Source organism: Anopheles arabiensis, chromosome 2, assembly GCF_016920715.1.
Source record: "Anopheles arabiensis isolate DONGOLA chromosome 2, AaraD3, whole genome shotgun sequence".
Classification (NCBI taxonomy): Eukaryota; Metazoa; Arthropoda; class Insecta; order Diptera; family Culicidae; genus Anopheles; species Anopheles arabiensis.
The window spans coordinates 76,533,602-76,558,344 of record NC_053517.1 but is presented as its reverse complement, the minus strand read 5'-3'; the positions used below and the strand labels follow the sequence as shown (position 1 = coordinate 76,558,344).

General features: G+C 43.5%; 1 protein-coding gene and 1 pseudogene across 1 annotated transcript; both read left to right on the top strand.

Moving 5' to 3' along the window:
• The first annotated feature begins 7,230 nt into the window (after positions 1 to 7,230).
• Positions 7,231 to 8,422, top strand: LOC120894430 (annotated as a pseudogene).
• A 7,699-nt stretch (positions 8,423 to 16,121) lies between these two features.
• On the top strand, positions 16,122 to 17,313 carry LOC120894255 (histone H1-like). The gene has a single exon (XM_040296736.1). The coding sequence runs from the start codon at positions 16,249 to 16,251 to the stop codon at positions 16,999 to 17,001; it is 753 nt and encodes a 250-aa protein (XP_040152670.1). The 5' UTR covers positions 16,122 to 16,248; the 3' UTR covers positions 17,002 to 17,313.
• The last annotated feature ends 7,430 nt before the right edge of the window (positions 17,314 to 24,743 follow it).

The following is a 24,743-nucleotide window of genomic DNA, read 5'->3' as shown; positions in this document are numbered from 1 at the left end:
CAACGATGATGCCTACCCGTAATGTACTGTACTACTCAAATTAAACGGGCTAGACGCTCTCTAGCTGCGGTTGTGAGTGGTCGTGTAGATCTCGCGCGATTGATCGTTTGCTCAATTGATCAGTGAAGCGTTTTGTGCGTGTGTGTGTACGTTAGTGCGGCGCGTTGGAGGAATCACCGATGTCAATAGATCCGGCTTTTGGCCGTGATCGCAAACGCCCTGCGGAGTGTGCGTATATTCAGGGAAATGTTACGAAGAAGAAGGCTTCGCCGAAATTGGTAGTGGTTCCACCAAGTGATGGTTCTGGTGCAAGTAATGACGTCACACCGGCGACAGCATCTGCGAATGCGGTGAAGAAGGAGAGAATTCCTCCTTTAATCGTAAAGGATCTCCTCGAAGAGGAATTTGCAGAGTTTAACGCTCTCGCAAACACGGGCAAACTTGATGCCAGTTTCAACTTCCTGAAGGGAAACTACACGAAAATCTCGTGCAATACGCGCGATGGTTTTGAAGCCGTGGTTGGTCGTTTGAACCAACTAAAACGCGAGTTTTACTCGCACGATTTCCCTGGAGACAAACCTTTCCAGGTGATATTGAAGGGATTGCGTTTCGGCACCCCAGAAGCAGTGGAGAAATGGCTAGTGACAACTGAACTTCCACGACCAAGTTCAATCCGTTTGATGGAAAGCAATGTGGCCGCCAAAGCTTCGTTCAAAAATTTCGTGGTCGCTTTCAATAAAGGCCAAACCACACTTGAACAGCTACAAAAAGTTAAACGAATCCAATCGGTTAACGTACGCTGGGAAAGATACTTCCCGGTACGTGATGAAGTGACACAGTGTAAAAACTGCTTTCGCTTCGGTCATGGGCAAAATCATTGCTCTATGAAAACACGCTGTATGAAGTGTGGAGGAGAACATCATGCTAAACAGTGCTTTGTTGAGCTGGAAAACAAAAGGCGATGTGCCAATTGTGAGGGCGACCACAGTCCCTTGAACCATAACTGCCCAGCTCGTCGTGACTTCCTAGAAAAGCGTGACGGGAAATACCATCAAAACGCAGCAACGCGCTATAATCTAGCACCACCACCCGCTGAATCCGCCTGGAATTCCAGACTCAGCTGGATTCCACCTCCTCCAAGACAGCAGTCACGCCTGTGATACCACAACAAAAGTTGCCATCAACTAGCTTACAACAGGAACAACCTTCACAGGTACCACAGACATCACTAGGTCAACAACACTAGACACAACAACAGCGGCAGTCGCTTACACAACTCCATTATCATCCGTTGCAACAGCAGCTTGAACACATGCAACAGCAGATGAACATGATGCAGCAGCAAATCATGCAACAGCAGAAAATAATAGAAAAGCTTGCATCAAATCTGCAACCACAACCCAGTCAGCAAACACAGGTCCAGCCTCAACAACAACAGCTGCCAACAGAATACTGTCAGGCGCAATCACGGCAGCAACAACAACCACAGCAGAATCAGCAACAAGCTGTTGCCAATGCCTCGAAGAAGGCAATGGAAGTGCAGAAGAAGGCAATGGAAGTGCAGAAAACGCCAGCACCATCCTCATCCAAACAACCGGCTCAGGATAAACTTGAGCGTTTGAGAGCCCAGCTTGCGCTAGAGGAGTTTTCTCCAGACATGGCGCTGTTCACTTCCATCACTCGACTGTGGAACCGCTTTCATAGCGAGATGAAAGATCTCCCTCGCGACCAGCAAGTCACCATGCTGGTCCAACAGATAATGGATGAGCTTCCTCATGGCTATTAAAGCTGCCACTTGGAATGCACACTCCATTTTTCCAAAAACTGGAGTTCATCAACTTCCTTCAAAAGGAAGCAATAGACATTATCGCCATCAGTGAAACTCATCTACGATCTCACCAAAGTTTCAACCTACCAAACCACAGTTTCATAAGACTCGATCGAGACACACATGGAGGAATAGGTATAGCTGTCCATCACAAGCTCAAATACCGAATCCTCTCCCTACCCAATACCCGATTCATCGAAGCGGCTGGAATAGAAGTCTTAACTGGAAGTGGTTCATTTAAGTTTCTTGCTGTTTACTGTCCCAAACAAGCAGCATACTCGAACGGCACTGCCAACTTGCTCAGGCAAGACCTGACGACCCTTGTCAGAACAAGAGGAGATTTCCTGATCGCAGGAGACCTGAATGCGAAACATCAATCTTGGGGTAACCAGCGTTGCAACAAGAATGGGCAGATACTGTTCGAAGCGATGCAATCGGGCTCCTTCACAGTAGTGCACCCAAGACAGCACACATTCTTCAATGGTAGAAGTTCGTCCTTAATTGACTTCTTCCTTACCAACATGCAAGAGAAAATCAACGAGCCCATCGCAACAACTGCTCTGACATCGGATCACCTGCCGGTTGTCGTGACCATCAGTGACAACATACAAGAGACGTGGCGTAGAAGGAAGAACTTCCGCGAAACTGACTGGCGTTTGTTTGACGCTACTCTGAACGAGAATCTGACCCCGGATGTCCCCCTGAACTCTTCAGATGATATTGATGCTGCGTTGAGAGAGCTTAACACTGCCATCGAAGAAGCGGTCCACCGTGCAGTTCCAGTTGTTGAGCTTCGGTCTCATTTGCTGAAGCTAGATGCTGACACCATCCGGCTCATCTCCTACAAAAATCTGGTAAGAAAACGATATCAACGATCGAGGGATAGAAGTCTTTACAGAGAATTTCGAAATCTTGCCAAGTTAGTTCAAACCAAGTTAGAAGTTTTCAGAAACCAACAATTCAGAGACAGGCTTCGAGTCATGCCTAAAGCGTCGCACCCCTTCTGGAAGGTGACAAAAATATTAAGATCAAGGCCAAAACCCATTCCTCCTCTTAAAGACAATGATATAGTGCTTTTCACCCCAGAAGAAAAAGTAGAGGGCTTAGCAGAGCAATTCACGTCAGCTCACAGGTTAGCTGAGAACATGGAAAGTTCCTTTGAAGGCATTGTTAGACAATCCATTCTTAATCTAACACAAACAACCATCACCTTGCCAGATGAGACCAGAATAACATGTAACGAAATCAAAGATCTTATCTCCATCTGCCCAAATTTTAAAGCACCAGGATTTGACCAACAATTCAACATCTTGCATAAGCATTTAAGTGAAAGTGCTCTGCTGCTGGTCACCAACATTTTAAATAAATGTTTAGAACTTTGCTACTTTCCAAAGGACTGGAAGATAGCCAAAGTTGTTGCCATTCCCAAACCGGGAAAAGACCCTTGCTTGGTTACAAGCTACAGAGGGATATCACTTCTGAGTGCGCTGAGTAAAATATTCGAGAAAGTGATTTACCGCAGAATGCTAGAGTATTGTGAGGAATCTAACGCTTTAGCTGACGTGCAATTTGGATTCAGGAGAGGTCATTCCACGGCTCATCAGCTACAACGTGTAGTTAATATTGTTAACAACGCCAAGACCAGAGGTATGTCCACAGCGATGGCACTGCTTGACGTAGAAAAAGCGTTTGATAACGTTTGGCATGATGGCCTTGTTTTTAAACTGCTTCGACTACAATTGCCATCCTATCTAGTTAAGTTGATTGCCAGCTACCTTTCTCAGAGAACTTCCAAAGTAGTTATTGGAAATATTGTCTCTTCCACATATTCCAATTGTGCCGGCGTTCCACAGGGAAGTGTGTTGGGTCCGCTACTCTACAATTTGTACACTTCAGACTTGCCCACACTTAGGAATCATACCTCCCTTTCCCTGTACGCCGATGACACGGCTATTCTATATAGCAGCAAGAACTACAGCTTTCTCCGTGGTGGGCTTCAAAGAGCACTGGATACCTATATCGGGTATCTAAACGATTGGAAAATCAGGGTGAATCCAAGCAAAACCCAAACAATAGTGTTTACTTACAGGCGAAACATGCCAGATGACGTATTGCGGCGCAGAATAGATCCGATACAAATATCGAATGTAGAAATACCCTGGTGCTCGGTCGTGAGTTATCTTGGTGTGATCATTGACCGATGGCTTCGATTTAAATCCCACATTGACCATATAAGCAACAAAACACTAAGTTACTTGAAGAGTCTCTATCCTTTACTCAAGGGTCCGGGACTTTCATTAGGCAACAAGAAATTGGTTTATCAACAAATCATAAAACCAGCCTTATTATATGGTTCACATATTTGGAAAACATGTTCAGCATTTGAGCTGAAGCGTGTACAAATAATACAAAATAAGTTTTTGAAAATCATTCATGGTCTTCCGATGCAATACCACACCATCCAGCTGCATCAGTTGGCCAAAATACCTTACATTAAAGAACAAATAGAGGCAGATTATACAAGACTAAGAACTACATCTCTGGCATCCAGCATGGCCAGCATAAATGGCTTATTCAATTAAACGTTTTTCCTAGGTTAATGTAAACACCATGTGCATATGTAAATAATTGAATTAAAAACCATAGTATTAAGATTAGATCTAGGTTCGCAATGAAGTTCAAATTAGGTTTAATTTGGTAGTATGCGTGTGATATGGGACTATAATTTCCTGAACAATGAGAGCTGGGCTCTGTAGTTATATAATCCATGCGTTAGGATTCAGAAGAAAGACAAATTCGTTTAGGCTCCATTTCAATTGGATTTCTAACATCCAGTTATTGTTTTAAACATGCAAGCAGCAGGAAATCAAAACAATGTAGAATCTATTCTCTACGACACCATATGTATTCAATCTTTTGTATGAAATAAAAGAAGTTGCTAATTTTTCTTTTAAAAAAAAAAAAAAATTAAACGGGCTCATCCAAAATTACATTTCTAACTAAACCATCGTTTGAGGTGCCATATTACATTGAAGGTAGTACCAACAACTGAACGAACCTAATAACTATACCCATTTTAGGATACAGATATCATCATGTACCTATACTTCTTCAACCTTACATGATGCTGTGTCCTAATTAGTACCACACACTTCTTCTACTGGTGTGATAATCTCAACTTTTCCGCGATCCTTTAAGACTTTGTCTGTTCACTCACCTTAAGCTCGCGCCGCAATATCCTGCTTTAGCTGCTACCATCATGTCGTTCAAGAGCAAGAGGCGAAAGAACTCCTTACGAGCCAAAACGTCTATCTAACATATCATCAACAACATGTTTTAGGGTTAGTTGAGCTTATATGCTTCCAACATTAAGAAAATGCTTCTATTTACATACTAACGTCGTTTCGTCGCTTGCCAACACATCAAGCAAGGGCACTCGCTAACAACATGCCATTGAAGCAATCACACCTACTCTAATTTCCATTTTTCCTCTGTAGGGGTTTCAAATCACTAATTAATGTCTGCAACCGTTTCTTTATTCCCAGCTTGCTCAAATACGACAAATACTTTTTAATCTGCTGACTTCTTCATTTGCAAGACGTTTTAAACAGACTAGTAAAACAGATAATGTTGTCTATGTCTAATCAAAATTAACATTATGGATATTTATGATCACCAATCTATTTTAAGACAAAACTTATTCTATATAACAAAGCTGTACATATTTGGTGTTCACCGCATGTAGCTCTTTTTCCAACAAATATGTATATGTCCACTCTTCTATTATTAGTTTTCCATATTTTTTTATTCATTTATAAATAAATAATGATAACGCCCACCCATTAGCTAATGACACGACCAAAAGACACATCGGCATTGGTTCTAGTTCCTATCGCGGTAGGCGGACTATAAAATTATGTTGTCTTTTACAGATCACATAAAAGATTATAAACAGAAGACACGAATACTTTACTCATTTCCAGGAGATATCTCAAAACCGCATGCCGTTTTACCAGAAAATTTACCCGGTTCGGGTTACGAGAAAATATGATAGGCCTGAATAATGCCAAATGCTTCAAATTGTGTGCATCCTGAAATCCACGAGCGAAAGCGTTCTCTGTTGGATTACAAGGGAACTATGAGTGCTTTTTTCAAACTTGCCAGTTCAAAAGCTGTGCCCATAACAAAGATCACGCAATTGAACGCACGAATATCCTCATTAAGACAATCGACTATGCTATATGCTCTTCCGCCGAGATGACTAAGTTAGACATAATGTATGATTATGTGTAATCAATTTTGAGCGTTTGTTTTATTTCGTTTCGGTATGTTTAAATCTTTCAGAAAAACGGCACTATACACTCCATTGGGTCAAGTTTCAGCCAGCACCACAATCATCTAGACAATTTCCTCAAGAGCATCTAGACAATTCATTCAAATTTCGCTCCACATGGTGATCATGAGAGGCTCGTTGTATCATGTCCTCAATCAGACTGTTAGAAGACATCCTCATAAAAATGCCTTGAGTGTTTTTTCACCTGACTGTTATGTTGTCCGGCCGGATGTTACGCCACTGGCTAATGATACAAGCCTCACACCTTTGGTCTGGAATGCTCCCGGAATCTAATAACAAACACATTGCATGACAATTACCTGTGGACTACTCCGACCACATTTCATGCCGATTGTGGTTCCTTGTTCCTAAATTGCACCGATCCTGTGACTCGATCCACATCGGCTTCCATACGCCATCCGTAGCATATCATCTCTGACGCACATCTGTCAAACGCCACGTAGAGCAAACTTTACTTGCATTGCCTTGGTGAATTGTGGAACATTATTGATCATATCGAAGTTAATACAAGTTTAAGTACGCATTTTTTATCAAAATTTTCATTTACCATACATAAAAATGCATAGAACATGAATTATTTCTTACTATCTCGATACACCAAGCCAACCCAAACAAGCAAACGTCACTCGGTTTTCGATCGATTTGACGCTGGGGAGATGCATTTTGTTTTGCCATTTTAATACACTTTGCTGCTACCATATATCGTTCATTTGATGTACTTTGGTAGGAAAAATGTTAAACTCACTATTTTACCACTCTTGAGGTGTCGGAAATGCGGTTTACAAGAGATATACCACAAAACATCCCATCCTATCGCTGCAGCGTCGCGCAAATCCGCACTTCTATCGCTATTTTCGTCTTCTGTAGAGATAGTTTAGAGGTAAACTATACATTTTTAGAAAGCCTAACATTTTGCCAACCCGAACCAATCATCTTATTCAAGTGTTCAGAGCAAAAATGTGGTTATTTTCGGTAGAAAGTACAACAGTATTTTTGCAACTTTCTTTGACAACCGCATCGAAAATCTGACATAAGCTTTCCATGTGTTTCCTCTCGAGTTCCCAAATTCGAGTCACCCCCGAGCATAGGCGAGCATAAGCATAAACATAAACATTGCTGTGTCAGTGTGTGAGTGAAAGCGAATAACCCCTCAAACAAGCGCGAAAGCAACTACGATGGCCGATTCCGCAGCGACCGAAGTCCCGGCTGCAGCAGCTGCTGCTGCCCCAGCCACCACGGCCAAGTCACCGAAGAAGCCAAAGGCGGCCGCCGGCCCCAAGAAGCCCAAGCAGCCAGCGGCACATCCTCCGATCAACGAGATGATGCTGGCCGCCGTCAAGGCACTCAACGAACGCAACGGTTCCTCGCTGCAGGCGATCAAGAAGTACGTGGCGGCCAACTACAAGGCTGACGTGACCAAGCTGGCCACTTTCTTCAAGAAGGCCCTCAAGACTGCCGTCGCCAACGGCAAGCTGGTCCAGACCAAGGGAACCGGTGCGTCGGGCTCGTTCAAGCTCTCGGCCGCAGCCAAGAAGCCAGCGGTAGAGAAGAAGAAGAAGGCAGCGGCCCCAAGAAGGCGGCCTCTGCCGCGGACAAGAAGAAGAAGACCGCAGCCAAGAAGCCTGCCGGAGAGAAGAAGGCCGCCGCCAAGAAGACCACCAAGAAGGCTGACGGTGCCGCCGCCAAGAAACCGAAGGCCGCCGCAGCTAAGAAACCCAAGGCCGCCGACGGAGCGAAGAAAGCCGCCAAGAAACCGGCAGCCGCGAAGCAGAAATCCACCAAGCCATCCAAGGCCGCGGCTGCCAAGCCGAAAGCACCGAAACCAAAGAAGGCAGCAGCTCCCGCCAAGAAGGCCGCCGCTCCCAAGAAGGCTGCCGCACCCAAGAAAGCCGCTGCCCCCAAAAAAGGCAGCTGCAGCCAAGAAGTAAACCACCTACTACACGTTATACTGCATGCTTCTACGACAGCATTGCAATAACGCTCTCTTGGTTCCAAGCAACAGTCCTTTTCAGGACTACAAATCGAATCATTCAAGAACTTCATCATTTCATTCGAACACCTTCACGCAATAGCAATTACATAGATCGGCGGATTACTCCTGCTCGCTCGCATACTGAATGGCTTGTTCAGCTGACATGCCATCAAGTTTGTTGTCGTTTCTCTTTCTCTCGTTTTAGATTACATTTTGGTACGCACAACAGGAATTCATCCCAACGGCCAAGCCTTAAGGCCAGCTCGCACATCGTCTACTTATTCTCAACTCCGCTGTGATTCCGAAAAACATAGGCAAAACTACATGGATGCAGCAGGTCCTGCATGTCGAAGTATAGCGGAAACGTCTTGTACAGGAGAATCGAACCTTCAAGCGTGTTCCAAGCTCTGCGACCTCTTCATTTCCGCAAGTCCTAAGCTCTGAATTATCAGAGTGGAAAATGTATGGCTCTGTTTGAGAAAATGACGCTCATCTATTTTGGCTCCATCCCAACAATTTTAATACCCAAGAGCAGGTAATGACGGTTAGTGCATGTTACGACAATGTCCAACGAAACCTCACTATGAACATGCTCTCTAGCGACGTACTCGCGACGAACATGGTTTTTCTGAGATTGAGCCAGTTTTGCCATACGCCACTATGGGTCGAATGTGCCTTGAATGGCCTATTGGTACCCTAGCCGTTCGGTACCATTGAAATCATTTACGACCGGTCCAACGATGATGCCTACCCGTAATGTACTGTACTACTCAAATTAAACGGGCTAGACGCTCTCTAGCTGCGGTTGTGAGTGGTCGTGTAGATCTCGCGCGATTGATCGTTTGCTCAATTGATCAGTGAAGCGTTTTGTGCGTGTGTGTGTACGTTAGTGCGGCGCGTTGGAGGAATCACCGATGTCAATAGATCCGGCTTTTGGCCGTGATCGCAAACGCCCTGCGGAGTGTGCGTATATTCAGGAAATGTTACGAAGAAGAAGGCTTCGCCGAAATTGGTAGTGGTTCCACCAAGTGATGGTTCTGGTGCAAGTAATGACGTCACACCGGCGACAGCATCTGCGAATGCGGTGAAGAAGGAGAGAATTCCTCCTTTAATCGTAAAGGATCTCCTCGAAGAGGAATTTGCAGAGTTTAACGCTCTCGCAAACACGGGCAAACTTGATGCCAGTTTCAACTTCCTGAAGGGAAACTACACGAAAATCTCGTGCAATACGCGCGATGGTTTTGAAGCCGTGGTTGGTCGTTTGAACCAACTAAAACGCGAGTTTTACTCGCACGATTTCCCCTGGAGACAAACCTTTCCAGGTGATATTGAAGGGATTGCGTTTCGGCACCCCAGAAGCAGTGGAGAAATGGCTAGTGACAACTGAACTTCCACGACCAAGTTCAATCCGTTTGATGGAAAGCAATGTGGCCGCCAAAGCTTCGTTCAAAAATTTCGTGGTCGCTTTCAATAAAGGCCAAACCACACTTGAACAGCTACAAAAGTTAAACGAATCCAATCGGTTAACGTACGCTGGGAAAGATACTTCCCGGTACGTGATGAAGTGACACAGTGTAAAAACTGCTTTCGCTTCGGTCATGGGCAAAATCATTGCTCTATGAAAACACGCTGTATGAAGTGTGGAGGAGAACATCATGCTAAACAGTGCTTTGTTGAGCTGGAAAACAAAAGGCGATGTGCCAATTGTGAGGGCGACCACAGTCCCTTGAACCATAACTGCCCAGCTCGTCGTGACTTCCTAGAAAAGCGTGACGGGAAATACCATCAAAACGCAGCAACGCGCTATAATCTAGCACCACCACCCGCTGAATCCGCCTGGAATTCCAGACTCAGCTGGATTCCACCTCCCTCCAAGACAGCAGTCACGCCTGTGATACCACAACAAAAGTTGCCATCAACTAGCTTACAACAGGAACAACCTTCACAGGTACCACAGACATCACTAGGTCAACAACACGAGACACAACAACAGCGGCAGTCGCTTACACAACTCCATTATCATCCGTTGCAACAGCAGCTTGAACACATGCAACAGCAGATGAACATGATGCAGCAGCAAATCATGCAACAGCAGAAAATAATAGAAAAGCTTGCATCAAATCTGCAACCACAACCCAGTCAGCAAACACAGGTCCAGCCTCAACAACAACAGCTGCCAACAGAATACTGTCAGGCGCAATCACGGCAGCAACAACAACCACAGCAGAATCAGCAACAAGCTGTTGCCAATGCCTCGAAGAAGGCAATGGAAGTGCAGAAGAAGGCAATGGAAGTGCAGAAAACGCCAGCACCATCCTCATCCAAACAACCGGCTCAGGATAAACTTGAGCGTTTGAGAGCCCAGCTTGCGCTAGAGGAGTTTTCTCCAGACATGGCGCTGTTCACTTCCATCACTCGACTGTGGAACCGCTTTCATAGCGAGATGAAAGATCTCCCTCGCGACCAGCAAGTCACCATGCTGGTCCAACAGATAATGGATGAGCTTCCTCATGGCTATTAAAGCTGCCACTTGGAATGCACACTCCATTTTTCCAAAAACTGGAGTTCATCAACTTCCTTCAAAAGGAAGCAATAGACATTATCGCCATCAGTGAAACTCATCTACGATCTCACCAAAGTTTCAACCTACCAAACCACAGTTTCATAAGACTCGATCGAGACACACATGGAGGAATAGGTATAGCTGTCCATCACAAGCTCAAATACCGAATCCTCTCCCTACCCAATACCCGATTCATCGAAGCGGCTGGAATAGAAGTCTTAACTGGAAGTGGTTCATTTAAGTTTCTTGCTGTTTACTGTCCCAAACAAGCAGCATACTCGAACGGCACTGCCAACTTGCTCAGGCAAGACCTGACGACCCTTGTCAGAACAAGAGGAGATTTCCTGATCGCAGGAGACCTGAATGCGAAACATCAATCTTGGGGTAACCAGCGTTGCAACAAGAATGGGCAGATACTGTTCGAAGCGATGCAATCGGGCTCCTTCACAGTAGTGCACCCAAGACAGCACACATTCTTCAATGGTAGAAGTTCGTCCTTAATTGACTTCTTCCTTACCAACATGCAAGAGAAAATCAACGAGCCCATCGCAACAACTGCTCTGACATCGGATCACCTGCCGGTTGTCGTGACCATCAGTGACAACATACAAGAGACGTGGCGTAGAAGGAAGAACTTCCGCGAAACTGACTGGCGTTTGTTTGACGCTACTCTGAACGAGAATCTGACCCCGGATGTCCCCCTGAACTCTTCAGATGATATTGATGCTGCGTTGAGAGAGCTTAACACTGCCATCGAAGAAGCGGTCCACCGTGCAGTTCCAGTTGTTGAGCTTCGGTCTCATTTGCTGAAGCTAGATGCTGACACCATCCGGCTCATCTCCTACAAAAATCTGGTAAGAAAACGATATCAACGATCGAGGGATAGAAGTCTTTACAGAGAATTTCGAAATCTTGCCAAGTTAGTTCAAACCAAGTTAGAAGTTTTCAGAAACCAACAATTCAGAGACAGGCTTCGAGTCATGCCTAAAGCGTCGCACCCCTTCTGGAAGGTGACAAAAATATTAAGATCAAGGCCAAAACCCATTCCTCCTCTTAAAGACAATGATATAGTGCTTTTCACCCCAGAAGAAAAAGTAGAGGGCTTAGCAGAGCAATTCACGTCAGCTCACAGGTTAGCTGAGAACATGGAAAGTTCCTTTGAAGGCATTGTTAGACAATCCATTCTTAATCTAACACAAACAACCATCACCTTGCCAGATGAGACCAGAATAACATGTAACGAAATCAAAGATCTTATCTCCATCTGCCCAAATTTTAAAGCACCAGGATTTGACCAACAATTCAACATCTTGCATAAGCATTTAAGTGAAAGTGCTCTGCTGCTGGTCACCAACATTTTAAATAAATGTTTAGAACTTTGCTACTTTCCAAAGGACTGGAAGATAGCCAAAGTTGTTGCCATTCCCAAACCGGGAAAAGACCCTTGCTTGGTTACAAGCTACAGAGGATATCACTTCTGAGTGCGCTGAGTAAAATATTCGAGAAAGTGATTTACCGCAGAATGCTAGAGTATTGTGAGGAATCTAACGCTTTAGCTGACGTGCAATTTGGATTCAGGAGAGGTCATTCCACGGCTCATCAGCTACAACGTGTAGTTAATATTGTTAACAACGCCAAGACCAGAGGTATGTCCACAGCGATGGCACTGCTTGACGTAGAAAAAGCGTTTGATAACGTTTGGCATGATGGCCTTGTTTTTAAACTGCTTCGACTACAATTGCCATCCTATCTAGTTAAGTTGATTGCCAGCTACCTTTCTCAGAGAACTTCCAAAGTAGTTATTGGAAATATTGTCTCTTCCACATATTCCAATTGTGCCGGCGTTCCACAGGGAAGTGTGTTGGGTCCGCTACTCTACAATTTGTACACTTCAGACTTGCCCACACTTAGGAATCATACCTCCCTTTCCCTGTACGCCGATGACACGGCTATTCTATATAGCAGCAAGAACTACAGCTTTCTCCGTGGTGGGCTTCAAAGAGCACTGGATACCTATATCGGGTATCTAAACGATTGGAAAATCAGGGTGAATCCAAGCAAAACCCAAACAATAGTGTTTACTTACAGGCGAAACATGCCAGATGACGTATTGCGGCGCAGAATAGATCCGATACAAATATCGAATGTAGAAATACCCTGGTGCTCGGTCGTGAGTTATCTTGGTGTGATCATTGACCGATGGCTTCGATTTAAATCCCACATTGACCATATAAGCAACAAAACACTAAGTTACTTGAAGAGTCTCTATCCTTTACTCAAGGGTCCGGGACTTTCATTAGGCAACAAGAAATTGGTTTATCAACAAATCATAAAACCAGCCTTATTATATGGTTCACATATTTGGAAAACATGTTCAGCATTTGAGCTGAAGCGTGTACAAATAATACAAAATAAGTTTTTGAAAATCATTCATGGTCTTCCGATGCAATACCACACCATCCAGCTGCATCAGTTGGCCAAAATACCTTACATTAAAGAACAAATAGAGGCAGATTATACAAGACTAAGAACTACATCTCTGGCATCCAGCATGGCCAGCATAAATGGCTTATTCAATTAAACGTTTTTCCTAGGTTAATGTAAACACCATGTGCATATGTAAATAATTGAATTAAAAACCATAGTATTAAGATTAGATCTAGGTTCGCAATGAAGTTCAAATTAGGTTTAATTTGGTAGTATGCGTGTGATATGGGACTATAATTTCCTGAACAATGAGAGCTGGGCTCTGTAGTTATATAATCCATGCGTTAGGATTCAGAAGAAAGACAAATTCGTTTAGGCTCCATTTCAATTGGATTTCTAACATCCAGTTATTGTTTTAAACATGCAAGCAGCAGGAAATCAAAACAATGTAGAATCTATTCTCTACGACACCATATGTATTCAATCTTTTGTATGAAATAAAAGAAGTTGCTAATTTTTCTTTAAAAAAAAAAAAAAAAAAATTAAACGGGCTCATCCAAAATTACATTTCTAACTAAACCATCGTTTGAGGTGCCATATTACATTGAAGGTAGTACCAACAACTGAACGAACCTAATAACTATACCCATTTTAGGATACAGATATCATCATGTACCTATACTTCTTCAACCTTACATGATGCTGTGTCCTAATTAGTACCACACACTTCTTCTACTGGTGTGATAATCTCAACTTTTCCGCGATCCTTTAAGACTTTGTCTGTTCACTCACCTTAAGCTCGCGCCGCAATATCCTGCTTTAGCTGCTACCATCATGTCGTTCAAGAGCAAGAGGCGAAAGAACTCCTTACGAGCCAAAACGTCTATCTAACATATCATCAACAACATGTTTTAGGGTTAGTTGAGCTTATATGCTTCCAACATTAAGAAAATGCTTCTATTTACATACTAACGTCGTTTCGTCGCTTGCCAACACATCAAGCAAGGGCACTCGCTAACAACATGCCATTGAAGCAATCACACCTACTCTAATTTCCATTTTTCCTCTGTAGGGGTTTCAAATCACTAATTAATGTCTGCAACCGTTTCTTTATTCCCAGCTTGCTCAAATACGACAAATACTTTTTAATCTGCTGACTTCTTCATTTGCAAGACGTTTTAAACAGACTAGTAAAACAGATAATGTTGTCTATGTCTAATCAAAATTAACATTATGGATATTTATGATCACCAATCTATTTTAAGACAAAACTTATTCTATATAACAAAGCTGTACATATTTGGTGTTCACCGCATGTAGCTCTTTTTCCAACAAATATGTATATGTCCACTCTTCTATTATTAGTTTTCCATATTTTTTTATTCATTTATAAATAAATAATGATAACGCCCACCCATTAGCTAATGACACGACCAAAAGACACATCGGCATTGGTTCTAGTTCCTATCGCGGTAGGCGGACTATAAAATTATGTTGTCTTTTACAGATCACATAAAAGATTATAAACAGAAGACACGAATACTTTACTCATTTCCAGGAGATATCTCAAAACCGCATGCCGTTTTACCAGAAAATTTACCCGGTTCGGGTTACGAGAAAATATGATAGGCCTGAATAATGCCAAATGCTTCAAATTGTGTGCATCCTGAAATCCACGAGCGAAAGCGTTCTCTGTTGGATTACAAGGGAACTATGAGTGCTTTTTTCAAACTTGCCAGTTCAAAAGCTGTGCCCATAACAAAGATCACGCAATTGAACGCACGAATATCCTCATTAAGACAATCGACTATGCTATATGCTCTTCCGCCGAGATGACTAAGTTAGACATAATGTATGATTATGTGTAATCAATTTTGAGCGTTTGTTTTATTTCGTTTCGGTATGTTTAAATCTTTCAGAAAAACGGCACTATACACTCCATTGGGTCAAGTTTCAGCCAGCACCACAATCATCTAGACAATTTCCTCAAGAGCATCTAGACAATTCATTCAAATTTCGCTCCACATGGTGATCATGAGAGGCTCGTTGTATCATGTCCTCAATCAGACTGTTAGAAGACATCCTCATAAAAATGCCTTGAGTGTTTTTTCACCTGACTGTTATGTTGTCCGGCCGGATGTTACGCCACTGGCTAATGATACAAGCCTCACACCTTTGGTCTGGAATGCTCCCGGAATCTAATAACAAACACATTGCATGACAATTACCTGTGGACTACTCCGACCACATTTCATGCCGATTGTGGTTCCTTGTTCCTAAATTGCACCGATCCTGTGACTCGATCCACATCGGCTTCCATACGCCATCCGTAGCATATCATCTCTGACGCACATCTGTCAAACGCCACGTAGAGCAAACTTTACTTGCATTGCCTTGGTGAATTGTGGAACATTATTGATCATATCGAAGTTAATACAAGTTTAAGTACGCATTTTTTATCAAAATTTTCATTTACCATACATAAAAATGCATAGAACATGAATTATTTCTTACTATCTCGATACACCAAGCCAACCCAAACAAGCAAACGTCACTCGGTTTTCGATCGATTTGACGCTGGGGAGATGCATTTTGTTTTGCCATTTTAATACACTTTGCTGCTACCATATATCGTTCATTTGATGTACTTTGGTAGGAAAAATGTTAAACTCACTATTTTACCACTCTTGAGGTGTCGGAAATGCGGTTTACAAGAGATATACCACAAAACATCCCATCCTATCGCTGCAGCGTCGCGCAAATCCGCACTTCTATCGCTATTTTCGTCTTCTGTAGAGATAGTTTAGAGGTAAACTATACATTTTTAGAAAGCCTAACATTTTGCCAACCCGAACCAATCATCTTATTCAAGTGTTCAGAGCAAAAATGTGGTTATTTTCGGTAGAAAGTACAACAGTATTTTTGCAACTTTCTTTGACAACCGCATCGAAAATCTGACATAAGCTTTCCATGTGTTTCCTCTCGAGTTCCCAAATTCGAGTCACCCCCGAGCATAGGCGAGCATAAGCATAAACATAAACATTGCTGTGTCAGTGTGTGAGTGAAAGCGAATAACCCCTCAAACAAGCGCGAAAGCAACTACGATGGCCGATTCCGCAGCGACCGAAGTCCCGGCTGCAGCAGCTGCTGCTGCCCCAGCCACCACGGCCAAGTCACCGAAGAAGCCAAAGGCGGCCGCCGGCCCCAAGAAGCCCAAGCAGCCAGCGGCACATCCTCCGATCAACGAGATGATGCTGGCCGCCGTCAAGGCACTCAACGAACGCAACGGTTCCTCGCTGCAGGCGATCAAGAAGTACGTGGCGGCCAACTACAAGGCTGACGTGACCAAGCTGGCCACTTTCTTCAAGAAGGCCCTCAAGACTGCCGTCGCCAACGGCAAGCTGGTCCAGACCAAGGGAACCGGTGCGTCGGGCTCGTTCAAGCTCTCGGCCGCAGCCAAGAAGCCAGCGGTAGAGAAGAAGAAGAAGGCAGCGGCCCCCAAGAAGGCGGCCTCTGCCGCGGACAAGAAGAAGAAGACCGCAGCCAAGAAGCCTGCCGGAGAGAAGAAGGCCGCCGCCAAGAAGACCACCAAGAAGGCTGACGGTGCCGCCGCCAAGAAACCGAAGGCCGCCGCAGCTAAGAAACCCAAGGCCGCCGACGGAGCGAAGAAAGCCGCCAAGAAACCGGCAGCCGCGAAGCAGAAATCCACCAAGCCATCCAAGGCCGCGGCTGCCAAGCCGAAAGCACCGAAACCAAAGAAGGCAGCAGCTCCCGCCAAGAAGGCCGCCGCTCCCAAGAAGGCTGCCGCACCCAAGAAAGCCGCTGCCCCCAAAAAGGCAGCTGCAGCCAAGAAGTAAACCACCTACTACACGTTATACTGCATGCTTCTACGACAGCATTGCAATAACGCTCTCTTGGTTCCAAGCAACAGTCCTTTTCAGGACTACAAATCGAATCATTCAAGAACTTCATCATTTCATTCGAACACCTTCACGCAATAGCAATTACATAGATCGGCGGATTACTCCTGCTCGCTCGCATACTGAATGGCTTGTTCAGCTGACATGCCATCAAGTTTGTTGTCGTTTCTCTTTCTCTCGTTTTAGATTACATTTTGGTACGCACAACAGGAATTCATCCCAACGGCCAAGCCTTAAGGCCAGCTCGCACATCGTCTACTTATTCTCAACTCCGCTGTGATTCCGAAAAACATAGGCAAAACTACATGGATGCAGCAGGTCCTGCATGTCGAAGTATAGCGGAAACGTCTTGTACAGGAGAATCGAACCTTCAAGCGTGTTCCAAGCTCTGCGACCTCTTCATTTCCGCAAGTCCTAAGCTCTGAATTATCAGAGTGGAAAATGTATGGCTCTGTTTGAGAAAATGACGCTCATCTATTTTGGCTCCATCCCAACAATTTTAATACCCAAGAGCAGGTAATGACGGTTAGTGCATGTTACGACAATGTCCAACGAAACCTCACTATGAACATGCTCTCTAGCGACGTACTCGCGACGAACATGGTTTTTCTGAGATTGAGCCAGTTTTGCCATACGCCACTATGGGTCGAATGTGCCTTGAATGGCCTATTGGTACCCTAGCCGTTCGGTACCATTGAAATCATTTACGACCGGTCCAACGATGATGCCTACCCGTAATGTACTGTACTACTCAAATTAAACGGGCTAGACGCTCTCTAGCTGCGGTTGTGAGTGGTCGTGTAGATCTCGCGCGATTGATCGTTTGCTCAATTGATCAGTGAAGCGTTTTGTGCGTGTGTGTGTACGTTAGTGCGGCGCGTTGGAGGAATCACCGATGTCAATAGATCCGGCTTTTGGCCGTGATCGCAAACGCCCTGCGGAGTGTGCGTATATTCAGGAAATGTTACGAAGAAGAAGGCTTCGCCGAAATTGGTAGTGGTTCCACCAAGTGATGGTTCTGGTGCAAGTAATGACGTCACACCGGCGACAGCATCTGCGAATGCGGTGAAGAAGGAGAGAATTCCTCCTTTAATCGTAAAGGATCTCCTCGAAGAGGAATTTGCAGAGTTTAACGCTCTCGCAAACACGGGCAAACTTGATGCCAGTTTCAACTTCCTGAAGGGAAACTACACGAAAATCTCGTGCAATACGCGCGATGGTTTTGAAGCCGTGGTTGGTCGTTTGAACCAACTAAAACGCGAGTTTTACTCGCACGATTTCCCTGGAGACAAACCTTTCCAGGTGATATTGAAGGGATTGCGTTTCGGCACCCCAGAAGCAGTGGAGAAATGGCTAGTGACAACTGAACTTCCACGACCAAGTTCAATCCGTTTGATGGAAAGCAATGTGGCCGCCAAAGCTTCGTTCAAAAATTTCGTGGTCGCTTTCAATAAAGGCCAAACCACACTTGAACAGCTACAAAAGTTAAACGAATCCAATCGGTTAACGTACGCTGGGAAAGATACTTCCCGGTACGTGATGAAGTGACACAGTGTAAAAACTGCTTTCGCTTCGGTCATGGGCAAAATCATTGCTCTATGAAAACACGCTGTATGAAGTGTGGAGGAGAACATCATGCTAAACAGTGCTTTGTTGAGCTGGAAAACAAAAGGCGATGTGCCAATTGTGAGGGCGACCACAGTCCCTTGAACCATAACTGCCCAGCTCGTCGTGACTTCCTAGAAAAGCGTGACGGGAAATACCATCAAAACGCAGCAACGCGCTATAATCTAGCACCACCACCCGCTGAATCCGCCTGGAATTCCAGACTCAGCTGGATTCCACCTCCCTCCAAGACAGCAGTCACGCCTGTGATACCACAACAAAAGTTGCCATCAACTAGCTTACAACAGGAACAACCTTCACAGGTACCACAGACATCACTAGGTCAACAACACTAGACACAACAACAGCGGCAGTCGCTTACACAACTCCATTATCATCCGTTGCAACAGCAGCTTGAACACATGCAACAGCAGATGAACATGATGCAGCAGCAAATCATGCAACAGCAGAAAATAATAGAAAAGCTTGCATCAAATCTGCAACCACAACCCAGTCAGCAAACACAGGTCCAGCCTCAACAACAACAGCTGCCAACAGAATACTGTCAGGCGCAATCACGGCAGCAACAACAACCACAGCAGAATCAGCAACAAGCTGTTGCCAATGCCTCGAAGAAGGCAATGGAAGTGCAGAAGAAGGCAATGGAAGTGCAGAAAACGCCAGCACCATCCTCATCCAAACAACCGGCTCAGGATAAACTTGAGCGTTTGAGAGCCCAGCTTGCGCTAGAGGAGTTTTCTCCAGACATGGCGCTGTTCACTTCCATCACTCGACTGTGGAACCGCTTTCATAGCGAGATGAAAGATCTCCCTCGCGACCAGCAAGTCACCATGCTGGTCCAACAGATAATGGATGAGCTTCCTCATGGCTATTAAAGCTGCCACTTGGAATGCACACTCCATTTTTTCCAAAAAACTGGAGTTCATCAACTTCCTTCAAAAGGAAGCAATAGACATTATCGCCATCAGTGAAACTCATCTACGATCTCACCAAAGTTTCAACCTACCAAACCACAGTTTCATAAGACTCGATCGAGACACACATGGAGGAATAGGTATAGCTGTCCATCACAAGCTCAAATACCGAATCCTCTCCCTACCCAATACCCGATTCATCGAAGCGGCTGGAATAGAAGTCTTAACTGGAAGTGGTTCATTTAAGTTTCTTGCTGTTTACTGTCCCAAACAAGCAGCATACTCGAACGGCACTGCCAACTTGCTCAGGCAAGACCTGACGACCCTTGTCAGAACAAGAGGAGATTTCCTGATCGCAGGAGACCTGAATGCGAAACATCAATCTTGGGGTAACCAGCGTTGCAACAAGAATGGGCAGATACTGTTCGAAGCGATGCAATCGGGCTCCTTCACAGTAGTGCACCCAAGACAGCACACATTCTTCAATGGTAGAAGTTCGTCCTTAATTGACTTCTTCCTTACCAACATGCAAGAGAAAATCAACGAGCCCATCGCAACAACTGCTCTGACATCGGATCACCTGCCGGTTGTCGTGACCATCAGTGACAACATACAAGAGACGTGGCGTAGAAGGAAGAACTTCCGCGAAACTGACTGGCGTTTGTTTGACGCTACTCTGAACGAGAATCTGACCCCGGATGTCCCCCTGAACTCTTCAGATGATATTGATGCTGCGTTGAGAGAGCTTAACACTGCCATCGAAGAAGCGGTCCACCGTGCAGTTCCAGTTGTTGAGCTTCGGTCTCATTTGCTGAAGCTAGATGCTGACACCATCCGGCTCATCTCCTACAAAAATCTGGTAAGAAAACGATATCAACGATCGAGGGATAGAAGTCTTTACAGAGAATTTCGAAATCTTGCCAAGTTAGTTCAAACCAAGTTAGAAGTTTTCAGAAACCAACAATTCAGAGACAGGCTTCGAGTCATGCCTAAAGCGTCGCACCCCTTCTGGAAGGTGACAAAATATTAAGATCAAGGCCAAAACCCATTCCTCCTCTTAAAGACAATGATATAGTGCTTTTCACCCCAGAAGAAAAAGTAGAGGGCTTAGCAGAGCAATTCACGTCAGCTCACAGGTTAGCTGAGAACATGGAAAGTTCCTTTGAAGGCATTGTTAGACAATCCATTCTTAATCTAACACAAACAACCATCACCTTGCCAGATGAGACCAGAATAACATGTAACGAAATCAAAGATCTTATCTCCATCTGCCCAAATTTTAAAGCACCAGGATTTGACCAACAATTCAACATCTTGCATAAGCATTTAAGTGAAAGTGCTCTGCTGCTGGTCACCAACATTTTAAATAAATGTTTAGAACTTTGCTACTTTCCAAAGGACTGGAAGATAGCCAAAGTTGTTGCCATTCCCAAACCGGGAAAAGACCCTTGCTTGGTTACAAGCTACAGAGGATATCACTTCTGAGTGCGCTGAGTAAAATATTCGAGAAAGTGATTTACCGCAGAATGCTAGAGTATTGTGAGGAATCTAACGCTTTAGCTGACGTGCAATTTGGATTCAGGAGAGGTCATTCCACGGCTCATCAGCTACAACGTGTAGTTAATATTGTTAACAACGCCAAGACCAGAGGTATGTCCACAGCGATGGCACTGCTTGACGTAGAAAAAGCGTTTGATAACGTTTGGCATGATGGCCTTGTTTTTAAACTGCTTCGACTACAATTGCCATCCTATCTAGTTAAGTTGATTGCCAGCTACCTTTCTCAGAGAACTTCCAAAGTAGTTATTGGAAATATTGTCTCTTCCACATATTCCAATTGTGCCGGCGTTCCACAGGGAAGTGTGTTGGGTCCGCTACTCTACAATTTGTACACTTCAGACTTGCCCACACTTAGGAATCATACCTCCCTTTCCCTGTACGCCGATGACACGGCTATTCTATATAGCAGCAAGAACTACAGCTTTCTCCGTGGTGGGCTTCAAAGAGCACTGGATACCTATATCGGGTATCTAAACGATTGGAAAATCAGGGTGAATCCAAGCAAAACCCAAACAATAGTGTTTACTTACAGGCGAAACATGCCAGATGACGTATTGCGGCGCAGAATAGATCCGATACAAATATCGAATGTAGAAATACCCTGGTGCTCGGTCGTGAGTTATCTTGGTGTGATCATTGACCGATGGCTTCGATTTAAATCCCACATTGACCATATAAGCAACAAAACACTAAGTTACTTGAAGAGTCTCTATCCTTTACTCAAGGGTCCGGGACTTTCATTAGGCAACAAGAAATTGGTTTATCAACAAATCATAAAACCAGCCTTATTATATGGTTCACATATTTGGAAAACATGTTCAGCATTTGAGCTGAAGCGTGTACAAATAATACAAAATAAGTTTTTGAAAATCATTCATGGTCTTCCGATGCAATACCACACCATCCAGCTGCATCAGTTGGCCAAAATACCTTACATTAAAGAACAAATAGAGGCAGATTATACAAGACTAAGAACTACATCTCTGGCATCCAGCATGGCCAGCATAAATGGCTTATTCAATTAAACGTTTTTCCTAGGTTAATGTAAACACCATGTGCATATGTAAATAATTGAATTAAAAACCATAGTATTAAGATTAGATCTAGGTTCGCAATGAAGTTCAAATTAGGTTTAATTTGGTAGTATGCGTGTGATATGGGACTATAATTTCCTGAACAATGAGAGCTGGGCTCTGTAGTTATATAATCCATGCGTTAGGATTCAGAAGAAAGACAAATTCGTTTAGGCTCCATTTCAATTGGATTTCTAACATCCAGTTATTGTTTTAAACATGCAAGCAGCAGGAAATCAAAACAATGTAGAATCTATTCTCTACGACACCATATGTATTCAATCTTTTGTATGAAATAAAAGAAGTTGCTAATTTTTCTTTAAAAAAAAAAAAAAAAAAAAATTAAACGGGCTCATCCAAAATTACATTTCTAACTAAACCATCGTTTGAGGTGCCATATTACATTGAAGGTAGTACCAACAACTGAACGAACCTAATAACTATACCCATTTTAGGATACAGATATCATCATGTACCTATACTTCTTCAACCTTACATGATGCTGTGTCCTAATTAGTACCACACACTTCTTCTACTGGTGTGATAATCTCAACTTTTCCGCGATCCTTTAAGACTTTGTCTGTTCACTCACCTTAAGCTCGCGCCGCAATATCCTGCTTTAGCTGCTACCATCATGTCGTTCAAGAGCAAGAGGCGAAAGAACTCCTTACGAGCCAAAACGTCTATCTAACATATCATCAACAACATGTTTTAGGGTTAGTTGAGCTTATATGCTTCCAACATTAAGAAAATGCTTCTATTTACATACTAACGTCGTTTCGTCGCTTGCCAACACATCAAGCAAGGGCACTCGCTAACAACATGCCATTGAAGCAATCACACCTACTCTAATTTCCATTTTTCCTCTGTAGGGGTTTCAAATCACTAATTAATGTCTGCAACCGTTTCTTTATTCCCAGCTTGCTCAAATACGACAAATACTTTTTAATCTGCTGACTTCTTCATTTGCAAGACGTTTTAAACAGACTAGTAAAACAGATAATGTTGTCTATGTCTAATCAAAATTAACATTATGGATATTTATGATCACCAATCTATTTTAAGACAAAACTTATTCTATATAACAAAGCTGTACATATTTGGTGTTCACCGCATGTAGCTCTTTTTCCAACAAATATGTATATGTCCACTCTTCTATTATTAGTTTTCCATATTTTTTTATTCATTTATAAATAAATAATGATAACGCCCACCCATTAGCTAATGACACGACCAAAAGACACATCGGCATTGGTTCTAGTTCCTATCGCGGTAGGCGGACTATAAAATTATGTTGTCTTTTACAGATCACATAAAAGATTATAAACAGAAGACACGAATACTTTACTCATTTCCAGGAGATATCTCAAAACCGCATGCCGTTTTACCAGAAAATTTACCCGGTTCGGGTTACGAGAAAATATGATAGGCCTGAATAATGCCAAATGCTTCAAATTGTGTGCATCCTGAAATCCACGAGCGAAAGCGTTCTCTGTTGGATTACAAGGGAACTATGAGTGCTTTTTTTCAAACTTGCCAGTTCAAAAGCTGTGCCCATAACAAAGATCACGCAATTGAACGCACGAATATCCTCATTAAGACAATCGACTATGCTATATGCTCTTCCGCCGAGATGACTAAGTTAGACATAATGTATGATTATGTGTAATCAATTTTGAGCGTTTGTTTTATTTCGTTTCGGTATGTTTAAATCTTTCAGAAAAACGGCACTATACACTCCATTGGGTCAAGTTTCAGCCAGCACCACAATCATCTAGACAATTTCCTCAAGAGCATCTAGACAATTCATTCAAATTTCGCTCCACATGGTGATCATGAGAGGCTCGTTGTATCATGTCCTCAATCAGACTGTTAGAAGACATCCTCATAAAAATGCCTTGAGTGTTTTTTCACCTGACTGTTATGTTGTCCGGCCGGATGTTACGCCACTGGCTAATGATACAAGCCTCACACCTTTGGTCTGGAATGCTCCCGGAATCTAATAACAAACACATTGCATGACAATTACCTGTGGACTACTCCGACCACATTTCATGCCGATTGTGGTTCCTTGTTCCTAAATTGCACCGATCCTGTGACTCGATCCACATCGGCTTCCATACGCCATCCGTAGCATATCATCTCTGACGCACATCTGTCAAACGCCACGTAGAGCAAACTTTACTTGCATTGCCTTGGTGAATTGTGGAACATTATTGATCATATCGAAGTTAATACAAGTTTAAGTACGCATTTTTATCAAAATTTTCATTTACCATACATAAAAATGCATAGAACATGAATTATTTCTTACTATCTCGATACACCAAGCCAACCCAAACAAGCAAACGTCACTCGGTTTTCGATCGATTTGACGCTGGGGAGATGCATTTTGTTTTGCCATTTTAATACACTTTGCTGCTACCATATATCGTTCATTTGATGTACTTTGGTAGGAAAAATGTTAAACTCACTATTTTACCACTCTTGAGGTGTCGGAAATGCG